Source organism: Nerophis lumbriciformis, linkage group LG24 (assembly GCF_033978685.3).
Source record: "Nerophis lumbriciformis linkage group LG24, RoL_Nlum_v2.1, whole genome shotgun sequence".
Lineage (NCBI taxonomy): Eukaryota > Metazoa > Chordata > Actinopteri > Syngnathiformes > Syngnathidae > Nerophis > Nerophis lumbriciformis.
In genome coordinates, this window is record NC_084571.2 from 23,020,960 (window position 1) to 23,042,500 (window position 21,541).

General features: G+C 39.0%; 1 protein-coding gene across 1 annotated transcript in view; it reads right to left on the reverse strand.

The window, feature by feature from the left end:
- tars1 (threonyl-tRNA synthetase 1) overlaps window positions 1-16,384 on the reverse strand; it is a 45,769-nt gene extending 29,385 nt beyond the window's left edge. Inside the window, exons 1-10 of the mRNA XM_061981819.1 lie at window positions 16,209-16,384; window positions 14,990-15,055; window positions 10,671-10,861; window positions 8,952-9,075; window positions 8,749-8,873; window positions 2,367-2,484; window positions 2,229-2,293; window positions 2,064-2,142; window positions 572-718; window positions 204-302 (exon numbers count right to left, since the gene is read on the reverse strand). Of these exons, the coding sequence (XP_061837803.1) occupies window positions 204-302; window positions 572-718; window positions 2,064-2,142; window positions 2,229-2,293; window positions 2,367-2,484; window positions 8,749-8,873; window positions 8,952-9,075; window positions 10,671-10,861; window positions 14,990-15,055; window positions 16,209-16,268 (1,074 nt within the window). The 5' untranslated portion in view covers window positions 16,269-16,384. The remainder of the gene's footprint in view (window positions 1-203; window positions 303-571; window positions 719-2,063; window positions 2,143-2,228; window positions 2,294-2,366; window positions 2,485-8,748; window positions 8,874-8,951; window positions 9,076-10,670; window positions 10,862-14,989; window positions 15,056-16,208) is intronic.
- Window positions 16,385-21,541: the final 5,157 nt, after the last annotated feature.

Genomic DNA, 21,541 nt, shown 5'->3' on the forward strand with positions numbered 1-21,541 from the left:
TATCAACGTCATTAGTGTAGCTAATATTTAACATTGCTGAACATGTCATTTCAAGCAACATTTAACACAAAAGTCTACTAAAGTTGTGTTTGAAAGTGCTATACCTCAAAGTACAATTCCCTCTTTATGTGGCCTTGCTTCCAACATTCTCTCATTTCTTCTAATTGAAGCAGGAAACTAGAGCAATTATTACATTGACTTACTCTGATGAACTCAATCAGGGTGTTGTAGATGAAGGTGCCTCTAGGCAGGAAGAAGCAGCTCCCTGGGCTCAGGTCATGGAAGAAGAACAGGTCCTGCTCCTGTGGATAAGACTTTTAGGTCAAACCGGTTTTATTTTTGAACGGACTCATCACGCACTGAAATGAGGATTTGTCTGACAATACTCTTTCTATAAGCTTACTTTTCCACAACTTAGGTGAGAATCATTACAGCTGCTGACAGTTTAGAAACCAGACCTTCTAAAGTGGTCCTGATTGCTGAAGTAAGGTCACATTTATCAAGAGTATCTTTTAACTTTTAGAAAAAACTTGACGTGGTTTGTGAATTTACTGCCTTTTGTAGCTCATACCCGGCCTAGTTTGCGATGATCTCTGTTCTTGGCCTCTTCCTGAAACTTCTCCCACTCTTTCAGCATTTTGGGGTCAGGGAAGGAAATACCGTAAATCCTCTGGAGGGTCTCCATGTCTGCCTTCCCCTCCCAGTATGTGGAGGAGTTCTGCACACAGAAAAGGGCATTAAAAAACATACCATGATGATCGATTATAAATCAATATCTATGATATCGATGCCCCCCACCCGCACCTTCTTGGAGCCGTTTGCAGGAACCAACAGCAGCACCCTGTGCTAATGTTAGCTTCCAACAACAAGCCATTTGGGGAAAAACAAAAGAACCTGACGGTCTTACTACTAATATTACCATCCGATTCTCCGCAGGCCACGTGGATACAGTAATAGACGCCTTCACGACTTCTGTCGAAAAAAGATTAACGCCCCCACTTGCTGTCTTCAGGCGCCTCGTTATGATCATGCAACGTAAACATCTGACCCAAACTGTTAGTTTGAGTGCATTTTAAAAATAAAATAAACAAAAAAACCTTAATAAAAAATGGTAAAATAAAGCAAACATAAAATGTAATGTCTTTGACAGCTGACTCAAACAAAATAAATTAATTAAGCACAGACAAGGTCCAAATGGGATAAAAACATAAATAAATACATAGTTAATCACTTTTAATGTGTCATTATTTATTAAATAGGTAATTAAACTATTAAATCAATAATTAATTAATTAAGTTATTAAATAATTAAATGTAATCATACATGTTTGAATTTCAATTATAATAATTATAAGTAATTAATAATAATAAATAATTATTTAAAGATTGATTTATTAAGTTTTGTCCCATTTGGCCCTCTTTTTGTCAAGCAGTATTTACTTGTGCAAAGCTGGACAGCCAGTTAACTTCTAAATTACCTTCAATAAACACGCAATGTTTTCTTCTATTTAAAAGGTAAACATGATAGGCTCTAGACTACACGAGCTAGCAGCTACACGACAGTTAAGCACACAATACCACGCAAGCTAGACATACTGAATGAGTGTCCTCCTTTGAACAATGTTGCAGTCTAAAACAGCATTTGTCAACATAAACATAATCATAGTTGCATATTATTACACATACAAACTCTCCAAGACAGAAGTGTGCTTGAAAGTGTCCAGTAACCAACGTGTCCGCATCATTCAACTTACTGCGTCATGAGCTTAACTTCATAAATTATTATTGTGGCCATTAGGTGTCACCAAAAGGCAATTACCACTCCACTTCAACTTAAAGAGAGCACATGTTCACTCCAGAAGGTTAATAATAAATGGGTTAGTGTTTTTCATACCGACCATTGTTCTGTGTTTGACTAAGTTTACTTGATCAAACGTTTTCTACCATTCCACATTGCAAAATAATAAAAGCATCTACTATGATTCGTGCTAATATTGTATCCGATTAATATCGGTATGGAAGTGGAAAAGTTCTATGTAAATTAAGACCGATGAAACCATTTACCTTGTGGATCTTCAGTGCCTTGATTTTTCCGGTGTGTCGCACGTGTGGACCCCGACACAAATCAATTAAAGGACCACACCTGAAATGCAGCATTTGTAGATATTCAAGATTATTGAGGTGACGTTCTGATGCATTTGCACAATGAAAGCACACACACTCACTGACCTGTAAACTGTCGTGGTGGGAGTGGTGACCTTCTCGTTCAATATGCGGCACTTGAACTTGTTGTACTGTGAAGAGGAAAAATTACATTTTTTTTGTTCGTCATTGCTGTTTTTTTAATGGAGGCGTGTTTGGTGATACCTTGAACATCTGCAATAAAGTTTCCTTTTTGATCTCCAACCTCTCGAAGGGCTGTTTCTCCTTAATGATTTTCTTGCACAAGGTCTCCAGACCTGGGAAGTCATTGCTTGACACTCCCCTGCGCGACAATTCCAGAAAGAGAAACAGCATGGTGGTTATTTTCCAACCTAGTTACCAACAGTGATGTTCAAACTGCTGCTCGTGTGTAAAGGGCATCTAAAGCAAAGGTGTCTGTGATGCTAATGAAGCTAATTTTTAACAGCACGCGGCATACTCTAAAAATACTAGTTTAAAAAAAGTGGAATAAAAGACCTACTGAAGGCTAATTAATTCACCTCAAATATCCCACTTTGAATATTTTTTGGGGAAAATATTGCATATTTTGTGTTTGCCAAATTAAAACATTTCTTTGACAACATTGGCATAAAACAAACAAATGTAATAATAATAACAACTTACAATCAACAGATAGATCTGAAGTTCAGCTAGAGACTTGTGTTCAAAGCAAAAAAAAAATATATATATATATATATACCGTATTTTTCGGACTATAAGTCGCTCCGGAGTATACGTCGCACCGGCCAAAAATGCACAATAAAGAAGGAAAAAAACATATATATGTCGCACTGGAGTATAAGTCACATTTTTGGGGGAAATGTACAGGTATTTGATAAAATCCAACACCAAGAATAGACATTTGAAAGGCAATTTAAAATAAATAAAGAATAGTGAACAACAGGCTGAATAAGTGTACGTTATATGACGCACAAATAACCAACTGAGAACGTGCCTGGTATGTTAACGTAACATATTATGGTAAGAGTCATTCAAATAACTATAACATATAGAACATGCTATACGTTTACCAAACAATCTGTCACTCCCGATCGCTAAATCCGATTAAATCTTCCTCCCCGGTGTCGCCTCTGGTATGCGCCCCGGTTGCGTCCTTTCTTTCTGCTGCTCGATTGCCGTTCTCTCCTGCATATTTCACTACGTCCAGCTTGTAATCTGCAGTATATGATTTCCTTTTCGGTGCCATTTTTGTTCAGTCCTTCTCAGTTTTTATAAGTTACCGCCAATGTTGATGTGATCCATTTTAATAGCTACGGCAGTAGCGTATAGCATATAGCAGTTAGCATCTTATGACCCACAATGCACTTCTGCCATGACCCTCCCCCGCCGAATTCATATTGGTTGACGTGTGAGTGACGATTGCTGACGTGTGAGTGACGATTGCTGACGTGTGTGTGACGATTGCTGACGTGTGTGTGACGATGGCTGCCATTTGCTTCGTCGCTAACGCGAATGAGATAAATAATATTATTTGATATTTTGTTAATAATTTCACACATAAGTCGCTCCGGAGTATACGTCGCACCCACGGCCAAACTATGAAAAAAACAACGATTTATAGTCCGAAAAATAGGGTATATATATATTTTTTTTAAATTGTTTTTAGATATTCAAAGCTCAAATGTCCAGATCAATTGTCAATGTAAAGTAAAAAAAACAACACCAAAAACAATGTTTTATGGCCTTTTTGCCAAAGAAAACCCTATTTTTATGGCAAAAACACAAAACATGCAATAAATTTCCACCAAAAATATTTGATATGCAGTAATTTGAGCAATGGCAGTTGAAAAACAATTAAAATAAATTAAAATTTAATTTATTTTGGATCGAAAAGGGTCCCACTTGTAAAAGTGTTTTTAAAAAAAGTCATACATACATATATATATATATATATATACACATATATATATACACACACATATATATATATATATATATGTGTGTGTATATATATATATATATATATATATATATACACACACATATATATATATATATATATATATACATATAGATATATATACATATATACAGATAGATATATATATATATATATACATACATATATATATATATATATATGTATATATATATATATATATATACACATATATATTCATATACACATATATATATACACATATATATGTATATATATATGTATATATATTTATATACATATATATTATATATATATATAATGACATATATACACATACATGTATACACACATATATATATATATACACATATATATATACATACTTCAATGCTCATGTTGGCAACAACAGTGAAACCTGGAGAGGCGCGATTGGGAAGAATGGCTGCCCGGATCTGAACCCGAGCGGTGTTTTGTTATTGGACTTTTGTGCCCGTCACAGATTGTCCATAACGAACACCATGTTCAAACATAAGGGTGTCCATATGTGCACTTGGCACCAGGACACCCTAGGCCGCAGTTCCATGATCGACTTTGTAGTTGTGTCATCGGATTTGCGGCCTCATGTTTTGGACACTCGGGTGAAGAGAGGGGCGGAGCTTTCTACCGATCACCACCTGGTGGTGAGTTGGCTGCGATGGTGGGGGAGGATGCCGGACAGACCTGGCAGGCCCAAACGCATTGTGAGGGTTTGCTGGGAACGTCTGGCAGAGTCTCCTGTCAGAGAGAGTTTCAATTCCCACCTCCGGAAGAACTTTGAACATGTCACCAGGGAGGTGCTGGACATTGAGTCCGAATGGACCATGTTCCGCGCCTCTATTGTCGAGGCGGCTGATTGGAGCTGTGGCCGCAAGGTAGTTGGTGCTTGTCGTGGCGGTAATCCTAGAACCCGTTGGTGGACACCGGCGGTGAGGGATGCCGTCAAGCTGAAGAAGGAGTCCTATCGGGTTCTTTTGGCTCATAGGACCCCTGAGGCAGCGGACAGGTACCGACAGGCCAAGCGGTGTGCGGCTTCAGCGGTCGCAGAGGCAAAAACTCGGACATGGGAGGAGTTCGGGGAAGCCATGGAAAACGACTTCCGGACGGCTTCGAAGCAATTCTGGACCACCATCCGCCGCCTCAGGAAGGGGAAGCAGTGCACTATCAACACCGTGTATGGCGGGGATGGTGTTCTGCTGACCTCGACTGCAGATGTTGTGGATCGGTGGAGGGAATACTTCAAAGACCTCCTCAATCCCACCAACACGTCTTCTTATGAGGAAGCAGTGCCTGGGGAGTCTGTGGTGGGCTCTCCTATTTCTGGGGCTGAGGTTACTGAGGTAGTTAAAAAGCTCCTCGGTGGCAAGGCCCCAGGGGTAGATGAGAGCCGCCCAGAGTTCCTTAAGGCTCTGGATGCTGTGGGGCTGTCTTGGTTGACAAGACTCTGCAGCATCGCGTGGACATCGGGGGCGGTACCTCTGGATTGGCAGACCGGGGTGGTGGTTCCTCTCTTTAAGAAGGGGAACCGGAGGGTGTGCTCTAACTATCGTGGGATCACACTCCTCAGCCTTCCCGGTAAGGTCTATTCAGGTGTACTGGAGAGGAGGCTACGCCGGATAGTCGAACCTCGGATTCAGGAGGAACAGTGTGGTTTTCGTCCTGGTCGTGGAACTGTGGACCAGCTCTATACTCTCGGCAGGGTCCTTGAGGGTGCATGGGAGTTTGCCCAACCAGTCTACATGTGTTTTGTGGACTTGGAGAAGGCATTCGACCGTGTCCCTCGGGAAGTCCTGTGGGGAGTGCTCAGAGAGTATGGGGTATCGGACTGTCTGATTGTGGCAGTCCGCTCCATGTATGCTCAGTGCCAGAGCTTGGTCCGCATTGCCGGCAGTAAGTCGGACACGTTTCCAGTGAGGGTTGGACTCCGCCAAGGCTGCCCTTTGTCACCGATTCTGTTCATAACTTTTATGGACAGAATTTCTAGGCGCAGTCAAGGCGTTGAGGGGATCTGGTTTGGTGGCTGCAGGATTAGGTCTCTGCTTTTTGCAGATGATGTGGTCCTGATGGCTTCATCTGGCCAGGATCTTCAGCTCTCACTGGATCGGTTCGCAGCAGAGTGTGAAGCAACTGGGATGAGAATCAGCACCTCCAAGTCCGAGTCCATGGTTCTCGCCCGGAAAAGGGTGGAGTGCCATCTCCGGGTTGGGGAGGAGATCTTGCCCCAAGTGGAGGAGTTCAAGTACCTCGGAGTCTTGTTCACGAGTGAGGGAAGAGTGGATCGTGAGATCGACAGGCGGATCGGTGCGGCGTCTTCAGTAATGCGGACGCTGTATCGATCCGTTGTGGTGAAGAAGGAGCTGAGCCGGAAGGCAAAGCTCTCAATTTACCGGTCGATCTACGTTCCCATCCTCACCTATGGTCATGAGCTTTGGGTTATGACCGAAAGGACAAGATCACGGGTACAAGCGGCCAAAATGAGTTTCCTCCGCCGGGTGGCGGGGCTCTCCCTTAGAGATAGGGTGAGAAGCTCTGCCATCCGGGGGGAGCTCAAAGTAAAGCCGCTGCTCCTCCACATCGAGAGGAGCCAGATGAGGTGGTTCGGGCATCTGGTCAGGATGCCACCCGAACGCCTCCCTAGGGAGGTGTTTAGGGCACGTCCGACCGGTAGGAGGCCGCGGGGAAGACCCAGGACACGTTGGGAAGACTATGTCTCCCGGCTGGCCTGGGAACGCCTCGGGGTCCCACAGGAAGAGCTGGACGAAGTGGCTGGGGAGAGGGAAGTCTGGGCTTCCCTGCTTAGGCTGCTGCCACCGCGACCCGACCTCGGATAAGCGGAAGAAGATGGATGGATGGATGGATATATACATACATACATACATACATACATACATACATACATACATATATAAACCATATTTTTCGGATTATAAGTCGCAGTTTTTTTCATAGTTTGGCCGGGGGTGCGACATATACTCCGGAGCGACGTATGTGTGAAATTATTAACACATTACCATAAAATATCAAATAATATTATTTATCTCATTCGCGTAAGGGACGAAGCAAATGTCCGCAGTCGTCACACACACGTCAGCAATCGTCACACACGTCAACCAATAAGAATTTGGCGGGGGCGGGTCATGGCAGAAGTGCATTGTGCGTCATGGCAGAAGTGCATTGTGGGTCATGGGATGCTAACTGCTGCTACATCCGTAGCTATTAAAATGGATTATTTCAACATTGGCGGTAACTTATAAAAACTGAGAAGGGCTGAACTAAAATGGCACCGAAAAGGAAATCATATACTGCAGATTACAAGCTGGACGTAGTGAAATATGCAGCAGAAAACGGTGATCGAGCAGCAGAAAGAAAGGAAACGGCGCATAACAGAGGCGACACCGGGGAGGAAGATTTCATCAGATTTAGCGATCGGGAGTGACAGATTGTTTGGTAAACGTATAGCATGTTCTATATGTTATAGTTATTTGAAGGACTCTTGCCATGATGGATGTGTTGCGTTAACATACCAGGCACGTTCTCAGTTGGTTATTTGGGCGTCATATGGCGTACACTTATTCAGCCTGTTGTTCACTATTCTTTATTCATTTTAAATTGCCTTTCAAATGTCTATTCTTGGTGTTGGATTTTATCAAATAAATTTCCCCCAAAAATGCGACTTATTCTCCACTGCGACATATCTATGTTTTTTTCCTTCTTTATTGTGCATTTTCGGCCGGTGCGACGTATACTCCGGAGCGACTTATAGTACTTATAGTAAAAATACGGTATACACATATATACATATATATATATATATAATATATATATATATATATATATATATATATATACACACACACACACACACACACACACATATATACACATATACATACATATACATATGTATACATATGACTTATTCTTTAACACTTTTACGAGTGGGACCCTTTTAGATCCAAAATAATTTTAGTTTTAATTTATTTTAATAGTTTTTAAACTGCCATTGCTCCAATTACTGCATATCAAATATTTTTTGGGGAAAACTATTGCATGTTTTGTGTTTTTGCAATAAAACAGGGGTTTCTTTGGCAAAACGGCCATAAAACAGTTGATCTGGACATTCAAGCCTTGAATATCTAAAAAAAATAAATAATAATGACTTTTTTTTTATGACTCTCCTGGCTACCTGGGACCAAACTTGAGGGGAGCCCTAAAGATAAAAAAAAAAGGATTTATATTGTATTGATTTCTAAATGTAAAAATATTCAAATGGCCTAGCATGCTTTAATTTTTCAGTGTGTGGCCCTCAGCGGAAGAAGTTTGGACACCCCTGATCTAAAGTGTCAGCACCTTTGTCATTATAAAGGGACCTTTGAGAAACTTGGCCTATAATAGTTAAAAGTTATTGGCTTGAGAGGTTCTGCAATGTCAAAATCTCCTTGGTAAAAGGAAGGCCATTAGCATAACATGACTTCATTAAGGAGGCAGTAGAATTAATTAGACAGCCCTCTCCTGCAGCATGGGAACATGCATATAGGAAAGGTCAAGTGGAAAGCTGTTCCTCTTTGCGTGCCAATCCACAAATGTCACAAAACCAGTCTTTCTTACTCATTGTCGTCAAGGAACATGTCGTAGTAGAAGCCACTCTCGATAGGCGGACCGTAGCAGAGACAACCTCCGTACACTCTCTCCATGGCTTCGCCCATGATGTGGGCACTTGAGTGCCAGTACACCTTCAGGGGTCACAAAAACAACTACTGTTCGAGAAGTCTTAAAGGTTGAAATCAAATGATTTGATTCTGCGGACTCACCGCTTGAGCTTCTTCATCATCAAACTTGAGCAATTCCAGGCTGCAGTCGTCCTCTAAAGGTCTGTCCAGATCCCACACGTTGTTGTTTACCTTGGCAACCACTGTGTTGTCAGCGAGGCCTTGACTGGACATCAGAGTGGGACACAAAGTTCATGCAGTGTTTCCCATATATTCCCTTACTTGCCACAGGTACATTTAAGGCTGCCACAAGTAAAAACAATATATATATATTTATTTTATTTTATTTTTTAAGATTTTGCAATACAGTAGGTAAAACTTCAGGTCATATACAGTATGTGCTATCATTTCCTGCAATTACGTTCCACGAAACATGTTTGTTTTGAAAATAAGAGCATTTTGAGCAGCAAGCTTCCGTAGTTAATCAATGTGCTGCAGGAGCAGGAGACTCGAGGATTACAAAGTTAGCGCTCAATATTAGTTTCTACAGAGTTTGGTGAATATGGCCTGTCAGTAAAATTACAGTTGCTGTTTTATGTCAATTTTGTGCTGTTCAAACCTCCTTGGATAAACGTTTGTACAAGTTTGCGCTGCTGATTTCCGTTAGCCTGTCAATGAGCTGGTCCATTGTATGTTAACATTAAGCTAGCGGCATTAGAGCCAACCTTCATCCTGTATAATTGTATTGCTTTGTTTTCCAGTTTATTCCAAACTGCAATATTGATTTAACATGCTTCCTCCATGTTTGTGCACTTCATATCTATATAAATGTACTTTCCTTTGTGTACTTAGTTTTACTCTAATTTCATTGTGAAGAATATCTATAAACAACCTCAAACTGTTTTGGGTTTTTTTTATCTGTAATTTAAAAGACTGTTTATTTTTATAGAGCAAACTACATTCCAACATTTAGGGAGGGCAGAATAATGTACGTCAATAAAGCAGGGGTGTACAAAGGGAAGCTTGTGTTACACTGTAGTGACAAAATAAGCAGCAACAATTGAAAAATTTAGCAAAACTACATGAGAAAAAAAAGGCTAAATATTTTAAAATTATTACAGCCTAAATAACATTTATGCATCATGACAATTATGTACAGTATGACAATGTCCTTTAATATACACTACAGGCCAAAAGTTTGGACACACCTTCTCATTCAATGTGTTTTCTTTATTTTCATGACTATTTACATTGTAGATTGTCACTGAAGGCATCAAAACTATGAATGAACACATGTGGAGTTAGTGAAATAACTGAAAACACGTTTTATATTCTAGTTTCTTCAAAATAGCCACCCTTTGCTCTGATTACTGTTTTGCACTCTTGGCATTCTCTCGATGAGCTTCAAGACGTAGTCACCTGAAAGGGTTTTCACTTCACAGGTGTCATAGTTTTGATGCCTTCAGTGACAATCTACAATGTAAATAGTCATGAAAATAAAAGATAAGGTGTGTCTAAACTTTTGGCATGTACTGTATATCAAAAGATATTGTCATTGTGTGCCACTCATTGGCATTAAAGCTATAGACACACAAAAGGCAATGTTCCAAGCTTGGTTTGTTACATCTAAATTCCAAATTCAGGGGCAGATTTTAGGCAACACATTGTGGATACACAAAATGGTTACACAATGAATCATTTAGGACCGTTAAGTCCAATACAACAGCTGTGCATAAACATAAGTAATGATGCTGAGTTTTCGTTTGGTTTGTTTACGACTGTGTTTACAGCGACCCCACATACGTAGCAATAGTGACTGACCTGATTCCACACGCCACTTGGTAGGGTGTGGTCTTCCAAGAGTCCGCATCCACCACTTTGCCATCGGGTAAGGTGACTTTGATGGCTCGACTCTCCGTGGAAGCTCTTTGTGCCAGGAGGGCATCATGCTCAGCTTTCAGCTTGGAGTACAGCGTGAGACGCTCGTCTATGTACTTTGGTGCCGGCGAAAGCTGCGCGTCAAGAAAAACAAGAACATGTTGATTTTTTTTTTTTATAGGACGCACAACATATGTAATTTTTTTTTTTTTTCAAGCCAATACTTGAATACAATATTTGTATTATACAAAGAACTTTCCACTTCTCAAGGCTGATAAATTATTAATCGGTTCTCTTTTTAATGTAACTTTTTGACTCGTTTTGGAGCGGCTTCTTTAGCAGTGCAAGCATCGTCTTTGGGCTTTCTAAACACCGTCTTAGCGATGCTGGCGTTCAGGTGGCTGATGAATTTTGATGTGTTGACACCCAATGTTTTTTCCCTGTTTGCAGAACTATAGGCGAAAATTGCACGCAAAATGTATTTCTGTGAAATGGTGAAGAAGTGCCTAAAATTGGCGCCGTGTTTGTTTACAGTGAGAACAGGGGAAGTTTGTGTCCAAAGTGTTGCAATTTTTGCAGGTCAACGTCTCAGTGTCAAATATTTTGTTACTTGTTAGTAGGCTAGCTCTTTTAGCTAAATGTATATGTATACACCATATTTTGGCACATGAAGTATGTTAACGTTAACATGGTAGCATTTGACGCATGTTACGTTAGTATTTTAGCATGAGCATGCTTGCTAATTTAGCAGGTATACAGTACATGTCAGTGTCATATATTTTAATAGTTCACTAATGCTAACTGTAAGCAAGCTATTGTTAGCATGCTAGATTTTCAGCTCATTTTGCTCATATTTTTTGTTACTTCACACTATCTGGCCAGCGTACTAACTTTTAGCATTTCAGTTCGGCTTTAGCTCTTCAGAATTCACACAAAATGTCTACAAACGTTGCATTTTCTAATTCTTTGAAAAAAATGTTTATATATTGCACTTGTTTTGAAGGTGACAACTACCAAATTGGCCCCCCATATCATCTGATTTGTCAGTCTGTGGCACTCAGTGGAAACATTTTGGCCAAGCCTGCCCTAAACCATCTAGTCGTAGTAGAGCTGGACGATTATAACAAAAATAATATACACAATTATTTTGATTGATATTGTAATCCCGATTAATTACACAAATATTCATTAATTTGAAAATATGAGTACCGGTAGTTATTGTACCACCAAAAACTTAACTTTAAATATATAAATTAGTAACGAATAAACCACAACAAGTACAATAAACTCAGTGGCCTAGTGGTTAGAGTGTCCGCCCGGAGATCGGTAGGTTGTGAGTTCAAACCCCGGCCGAGTCATACCAAAGACTATAAAAAAGGGACCCATTACCTCCCCGTTTGGAACTCAGCATCAAGGGTTGGAATTGGGGGTTAAATCACCAAAAATGATTCCCGGGCGCCGCCACCGCTGCTGCCCACTGCTCCCCTCACCTCCCAGGGGATGGGTCAAATGCAGAGGACAAATTTCACCACACCTAGTGTGTGTGTGACAATCATTGGTACTTTTTATTTTTTTTAAATAATAGTAATAACAATAAATTTAAAAAATAGCAATATAAAAAAAACAATACAATTCAGTTTTTACGTTTTAATTGGCTTTAATTCCATTTGTTACCTTTTACACTTACTTTACCAGCAAAGAATGTGTGCTTTTTGTGTCAATTTTTTTTAAATAAAATGTGTGTTGATTAAATGCAAACTGTCTGACATTTATTGGTGCAATACATCTTTGGACAATTTTTAGCAGTATTTTGGGTCAAAGCATAATAATTGTGTAAATGTATTAATAAGTGCTGTAAGTTCATTATGCTTGTGTAAGGTACTTTTTTGAAACCTTTAATTTGTAAGCGCAGTCAGACCGGATGTAGCGCACCGTACTATTATTGTGAAGGGGGGAAGGGTGCTGCTGTCAGCTTGACATGTGGAGGCAACTTGCGGCTGTTTAAAAAAAAAAAAAAAAGAAGAGTGCCTCTCAAGTTGCGACTGCTGTCGTGTTTGTAAGTTGATCTTACGTCGATGATGTCGTTCACAACAACACAAGCAGATGAGATGTGTTGTGGGTGTATGGATTGTTCTTGGTAGCTTTAGCTTTGTAGTTGAGTCGCTGTTTCCAGTGACCACCTCGACATAGTTAAGGACGGGGCGGCTGTTTGTTTCGAGGATGAATGAGAGGTACCAGACACATTATTTTTCCCAACAAATGATCCTTCTCCTCACAATAACATTTCACTTACATTCATGTCAATTTCTGTGATATTCTGTGTTTAACAGCGGATTTCGTCATATTGGCCAATTCTGTGACTCCGTCTGACATTACGTCAATGCGGGAATCATATGCCTTACGTTTTTGATGAGTTTAGTGACTATTGATTTGGCATATTAGCGCTGTGTCAAAAAAAGTAGCAACCATGGTGACATCCCAAACTTCCAGTAGACATATTTGTTTCCACTATTTGCTTCTCATCTGTTTCACTGAAATTTGCATGCAGGTTGCGCAGCACAGTATTTGTTGTTTTCAAATGTTATATTTTCATAATCATGAGAAGCCATAATCGAAATCCAAATTCGATTACTTGTCCAGCCCTAAGTCGTAGTTGTATTTTTTTAATTTTAAACATTTTTTACAAAGTTACACCAGAACTGATTACAGGTCAACGTCAAATTGTGATAATGCATGTAAATAACACATTCCAGCTGTGTCTGGCAAATTTGACAGCTACAAGCAAACAACCGTGTCCTAAACATAATGTAGCGTCCTTGCTAGCAGCTAACGTCAAATAAACTATGTATTTTACAAGTATTGTTAGCACTGGAGGAGGAGGAATACCTAAACATATAACACTTTGCACCGTGAGTCATGCTAAGCTACAGCTGTTGAATGTAAACAGGTGGGTAGATTGATACAGACATCGTCAGAAACAACTAGTGACAGTATATGGTCGACAATACATTGATTAGATCGTTATTTTTATTCTGAAAAAAACATTTTTTTATTGTTTACAAACTTTGGGAATAAGTCTCTGAACAAAGGAGGATTTTATGGAAAAAAAACTAATTTAAAAAACAGCCAATAATAGTTGTTTATGTTTGTTATCTTGCACTATTGACTTTATTTTTGCAGAAAATACTGTAAGTACAAGTGAATAAGGAAACAATTAAAATATTTAATAGATTTAAACCACCTTCCTTTGTTTTTTTCTGATAATAATTGGGATAAAAAATATGATCAATCAATGATCTTGAAGATTTGAAGTATCAGTATCAGCATTTGTGTGACCGATACTGCCTCTGTAACCACTTGGTATTATTGGATCGATACCCAAATTTGTATTATCGCTCAAAACTAATATTAAGTACCGGTACCCAAACATCAGAAGAATAAGTGCTGATTACAATTTAACAGAAGAGTAGAGAGAAACATGTTACACCAGAACGTAATCAGATATTAACAGTAAATTAGCAAGTAGATCAATAACAGTTCTGAGAAAAAAAAAATACAACTGGAACCTTCAAACATAGGTCAGCAACCAAATTAAGAGCTTTTTTTTTCCGGAAATGGTTATATGACCGTTAATATGCCAAATACAATATTGTGATCTATATTGTTTTTTTGTTTTGTTTTTAATTTTATAAACCTTTATTTATAATATGCAACATTTACATACAATCAAGAAATAATAATAATCAAAACAAGTACAGAAACAGTACAAAACAGCGCCAGGGGGTTGTAAACTTAATAATGTAACTAAAATAGAATGCAAAATATACATATGTAATAAAATGTAAAGCCATCGGCTCACACAAGTTCCATAAATAATCCAAATTTGGAGCACAGCCTCATAGTTTTCACAGCTTTTTGGTTGTTAGAGGTAAAGAGCGTTTTAAAGTAGAGTTCTAATTCTTTTGTAAAGGCACAAAAAAACAGGTCGGGTATTAAGAAACTTACATTTATGAATATAAAACTTGGCCAATAGTATAATGACGTTACAAAGGTAAAATTCATTTTTCAAATTTTTATTCATACAGTGTAAATCCAAACAGCACATCTTTAAAACAAAGTACAAATCTGTCATGAATATTGTCAAGGGTGAAACGACAGATGCCTGCCATAGTGACGTGATCTATATTGTTATCGCAAGAGGCTGCAATATATATCGCAATATACATGTTAGAACGTATCGCCCATCTCTAATTCACACTCACCTCAGCTCGTCCTCCAGCATCTCCGGCAGCAGTTTTGACCTTCTTTCCTCTACTTGATGCTCCCTCCTGTCCAACAAGTATGATCATTCAGTGATATCAATTTCAATTTGCATGTGTATTAAGTCATTTACGCCTCATCATAACTTGAGTCTGTGACTAACAATACACAGGTCAACCAAAAACCTGGACGATAGGTCAACCAATAGGTCAACCAACAACCCGGACGACAGGTCAACCAATAGGTCAACCAACAACCCGGACGATAGGTCAACAAACAACCCGGACGACAGGTCTACAAACAACCCGGACGACAGGTCAACAAGCAACCCGGACGACCGGTCAACAAACAACCCGGACAACAGGTCAACAAACAACCCGGACGACAGGTCAACAGACAACCCGGACGATAGGTCAACCAACAACCCGGATGATAGGTCAACCAACAACCCGGACGATAGGTCAACCAACAACATGGATTATAGGTCAACCAACAACCCGAATGATAGGTCAACCAACAACCCGGATGATAGTTCAACAAATAATCCGGAGGATGGGTCAACAAACAACCCGGACGATGGGTCAACAAACAACCCGGACGATATGGGTCAACAAACAACCCGGACGATGGGTCAACAAACAACCCGGACGATAGGTCAACAAACAACCCGGACGATGGGTCAACCAACAACCTGGAGGATAGGTCAACCAACAACCCGGAGGATAGGTCAACAAACAACCCGGATGATAGGCCAACCAACAACCCGGATGATTTTAATGGGGCTCGCTAATTGTTGACAGCATTAAAAAGCTTTTTGAGTAATATTTCGTAATTAGTCCATCGCCGATGTGAAAAGTGTCAATATTAACGTTTTTGTACGTGTCCTAAAACTTCCTAGAGGTGTGTCAGTGCACACAAAAAAGAAGGAAGTACTGTCTGTACGTGGTGTTTTCACAATGGAGTTTTGTAGCTCTTCGAACTAACGTTTCAATTCAGCATTTTAGGGCGAATTAGACTGAAAGCTCCAAAAAAGAGGGCTATTTAACCATTTTGATTTAATTCCTGTCCACACAATGTGTGTTAAAAGATATTCAACACCTGAAAACGTTTTTTTTTTTTAAAGTTAGCACCTCATCGCTAGCAGCGTGAGTATGAAGGCTAGGCTACACAAGCTAACCGGCTAGAATTAATTATTGTCGCCATAAATGAAGAAGGTTTTACCTTCTGACTTCCATTCACATTCAGTTCACTCATCTTCTCCACGACAGTCTGCTGAGCCATAGCAAGTGAAAAGCTGATTCACATGAAACCACTTTTCCCAGTCAGGTTACTACTAGCTAGCAGGAACTGTCACGATGACCGGTGACGACTGATTACGTCACCCGGAGATGGGGATTCTGATGCAACATTGCTGTGGTGTTATGTTAATGGCGGTATTAGAAAAGTAGGAGTTGCATTTATATATAACAATACTTGTGTTTTCTTGCCACAATAACTTTTGTATGGAAGCCCGTTTCGGCCCCTAAAAAAAAATAACCCAAAGGTAAATCATAATTAGGAGATTGTCAATGGACGAGAGCAATGGTTTGAGACTTTATTAGTAGATTGCACAGTACAGTACATATTCCGTACAATTGACCACTAACTGGTAACACCCGAGTAACGTGTCGGGGTCCACTTAAATCAATTCCTGGATATATATATATATATATATATATATATATATATATATATATATATATATATATATATATATATATATATATATATATATATATATATATATATATATATATATATATATATATATATATATATATATATATATATATATATATATATATATATACATATATATACATATATATATACATATATATATATATACATATATATATATATATATATATACATATATACATACACACATATATATATATATATATACGGTACAGGTAAAAGCCAGTAAATTAGAATATTTTGAAAAACTTGATTTATTTCAGTAATTGCATTCAAAAGGTGTAACTTGTACATTATATTTATTCATTGCACACAGACTGATGCATTCAAATGCTTATTTCATTTAATTTTGATGATTTGAAGTGGCAACAAATGAAAATCCAAAATTCCGTGTGTCACAAAATTAGAATATTACTTAAGGCTAATACAAAAAAGGGATTTTTAGAAATGTTGGCCAACTGAAAAGTATGAAAATGAAAAATATGAGCATGTACAATACTCAATACTTGCCTCAATTACTGCGTTAATGCAGCGTGGCATGGAGTCGATGAGTTTCTGGCACTGCTCAGGTGTTATGAGAGCCCAGGTTGCTCTGATAGTGGCCTTCAACTCTTCTGCGTTTTTGGGTCTGGCATTCTGCATCTTCCTTTTCACAATACCCCACAGATTTTCTATGGGGCTAAGGTCAGGGGAGTTGGCGGGCCAATTTAGAACAGAAATACCATGGTCCGTAAACCAGGCACGGGTAGATTTTGCGCTGTGTGCAGGCGCCAAGTCCTGTTGGAACTTGAAATCTCCATCTCCATAGAGCAGGTCAGCAGCAGGAAGCATGAAGTGCTCTAAAACTTGCTGGTAGACGGCTGCGTTGACCCTGGATCTCAGGAAACAGAGTGGACCGACACCAGCAGATGATATGGCACCCCAAACCATCACCCAACCATGCAAATTTTGCATTTCCTTTGGAAATCGAGGTCCCAGAGTCTGGAGGAAGACAGGAGAGGCACAGGATCCACGTTGCCTGAAGTCTAGTGTAAAGTTTCCACCATCAGTGATGGTTTGGGGTGCCATGTCATCTGCTGGTGTCGGTCCACTCTGTTTCCTGAGATCCAGGGTCAACGCAGCCGTCTACCAGCAAGTTTTAGAGCACTTCATGCTTCCTGCTGCTGACCTGCTCTATGGAGATGGAGATTTCAAGTTCCAACAGGACTTGGCGCCTGCACACAGCGCAAAATCTACCCGTGCCTGGTTTACGGACCATTGTATTTCTGTTCTAAATTGGCCCGCCAACTCCCCTGACCTTAGCCCCATAGAAAATCTGTGGGGTATTGTGAAAAGGAAGATGCAGAATGCCAGACCCAAAAACGCAGAAGAGTTGAAGGCCACTATCAGAGCAACCTGGGCTCTCATAACACCTGAGCAGTGCCAGAAACTCATTGACTCCATGCCACGCCGCATTAACGCAGTAATTGAGGCAAAAGGAGCTCCAACCAAGTATTGAGTATTGTACATGCTCATATTTTTCATTTTCATACTTTTCAGTTGGCCAACATTTCTAAAAATCCCTTTTTTGTATTAGCCTTAAGTAATATTCTAATTTTGTGACACACGGAATTTTGGATTTTCATTTGTTGCCACTTCAAATCATCAAAATTAAATGAAATAAACAATTGAATGCATCAGTCTGTGTGCAATGAATAAATATAATGTACAAGTTACACCTTTTGAATGCAATTACTGAAATAAATCAAGTTTTTCAAAATATTCTAATTTACTGGCTTTTACCTGTATATGTATATATATATATATATATATATATATATATATATATATATATATATATATATATATATATATATATATGCACATATATATACACATACATTTATATATGCATATATATATATATATACATATATATGTATACATATATACATGTATACATATATATATATATATATATATATATATATATATATATATATATATATATATATATATACATATACATATACACATATATATATACACATACATTTATATATACATATATATGTATACATATATACATATATATACACATACATTTATATATACATATATATGTATACATATATATATATATATATATATATATATATATATATACATACACATATATATATATACATATACATAAACATTATATATATATTGCTTGCTTGCTGGCTCCTCTTCTGTTAGAAGATAGGGGTCCATCGTCCCTAAGAATGATGTGCTCTGTAGTGACTGTACAAGCCAATACGAGCTTTGAAGTTTCTGCCGCACATGAGACAGATCAGACCAGGTGGTAATATACATTTTGGCATGACTCTTCTTTCCAGTCTCCTCCTCCTTTTTTCAAGTATCATAGATGTTCTTTTCTCCTCATACTTTGTCACTCCTTCACTGACTGCAGTTCTCCATGTTATTCTGTCTTTTGCGAGGTCTTCCCAGTATGTAGTATCTATTTCACATTGTTTCAAAGTCTGCTTTAAGCAATCCTTGCAGCGTTTTCTCTGCCCACCAACATTTCTTTTCCCTTCATTTAGCTGACAGTACAACATCTGTTTTGGCAGTCTGTCGTCATTCATCCGTACGACATGCCCTGTCCATCGTAGTTGGTATTTAACAATTGTACTCTCTACACTGGGAAGCATGGCCTGTTCAAGTACACTGATGTTTGTTCTCATATCTTGCCACTTAATATTCATCATCTGGCGTTGACATCACTGTTGAAACCTTTCAAGTGCTGTGATGTGTCTTTGATATGCTGTCCATGCCTCTGAACCATATAGCAAAGTTGTTATAACAATTGCTCTGAACACTTTGATTTTTGTATCTAGCCTGATGTCATGATTTTGGAACACTCAAGTCTTAAGCTTTCCAAAGGCTGCAGCAGCTTGCCTGATTCTGTGATTGACTTCTGCATCAATGTTAGCATTTGAAGACATTCTACTACCAATGTATGTGAAGCTTTCTACATTTTCAAGAGCCACTTCTTCTATCTTTATTAATGGTGGTTGCAGGATGATGTCCTTAGGCGATGGTTGGTAGAGTACTTGTGTTTTCTTTGCATCTATTTTAAGGCCAAGTTGTGTGTATGCATAGTTAAATGCATCCAGTATTACTTGCAAATCTTCTGCACTCTGGGCTGCTATTGCATTATCATCGGCATATTGAAATTCTACCACTGTGGACCTTGAAACTTTTGTTCTGGCTTGCAGCTTCCTCAGGTTGAACAGTTTTCTATCTAGCCGAAATGCAATTTAAAAATGCTCACCTGGTATTTGTGAATATGCAATGTGGATCACAACAGAGATAAAGACAGAGAACAGTGTCAGGGCTTTCAAACATCCCTGTTTTACTCCAGTTTTTACTTCAAAAGGAGCAGAATCATGGCCATTCCCAAGTACTGTAGCTGTCATATTGTCATGCATCAATCGGACTATACTGATGAATTTTGGAGGACATCCTGATCTTGCCAGTACTTCCCAAAGTAGTTCCCTGGAGACAGTGTCAAATGCTTTTGTGAGGTCAATAAACGCCATATAGAGGGGCCTGTTTTGTTCAATGCATTTTTTGGAGTTGTCTCACTGAGAATATCATGTCAGTTGTTCCTCTGTTTGGTCTAAAGCCGGATTGAGATTCTGGGAGTATGTCCTCAGCAATGGTCTGAAGTCTTGTGTTGAGGATTCCTGCCACATTCTGCTCTATCACCCTTTCCCTTGTATATCTTCACAATATTGGCATTCTTTAGCTCTGGTGGTATTTCTTCCTCGCTCCAAATTTTTAGTATAATTTGATATAGATGTTCTTGTAGTTTGTTTCCACCATGCTTAAATATTTCAATTGGAATTCCGTCTGGGCCTGCCGCTTTGCCAGCTTTCATTCGTGAGATGGATTTCTTCATTTCTTCCAGGGTTGGTAAGTCTCCTAGGTCCATTTTGATGGTCTGTTAGGGTATGGCATAGAAGACATCCCTGTTATAGACAGTTTGTTGGTTCAGCAGTTCTTCAAAGTGCTCTCGCCACCGTGCATTGATTTTTTTGTTGGTCTTCAGAATGGTACCCCCGTCTTTGCTCTTGAGGAGCACCTGACCTTGTATAGATGGTCCATATATCTCTTTTGTCGCTGTAAAGAATGCCTTGCAATTGTTGTTATCATCTAAGAGTTGTATTTCTTCAGCCTTTGACTGCCACCATTTATTTTTCATGCCTCGCACCGTTCGTTGTACATCACTTTTGATTTCTTGATACTGATTTTTCTTTAAAATGGAGTTAGGGTCATTCTTAAGTTGTATGAAAGCTTCCCTTTTTCTATTCATGAGATGTTGCAGTTCTGTGTTGTTTTGATCAAACCAGTCCTCATGTTTCCTGGTTTTGTACCCAATTTAGTTAACGCATGCTTTTCTGATTGCTACCTTTAATTGCTCCCAGTGTGCTGTGATGTTTGTAGGGGATTTGTTGGGTATTGTTTCTTCCAGGTTTCTTTGTAGTTCCATGGCATGCTCATCTTCCTTTAGACATTCAACATTGTATTTTTTGCTGTGTGGTTTGTTGTGACATTTTCTTCGAGCCTTTAGTTTTAGCGTCATAACTGATGCAATCAATCTGTGATCTGACCAGCACTCATCTGCACCAGTTATAGCTCTGGTATGAAGCACATCTTGTTGGTTCCTCTTCCTCACTATAACATAGTCAATCAAGTGCCAGTGCTTTGATCTTGGGTGTTGCCAGGACACTTTGACGGAATTCCTTTGTTTAAAGATGGTGTTGGTGATTATCAAACTGTGTTCC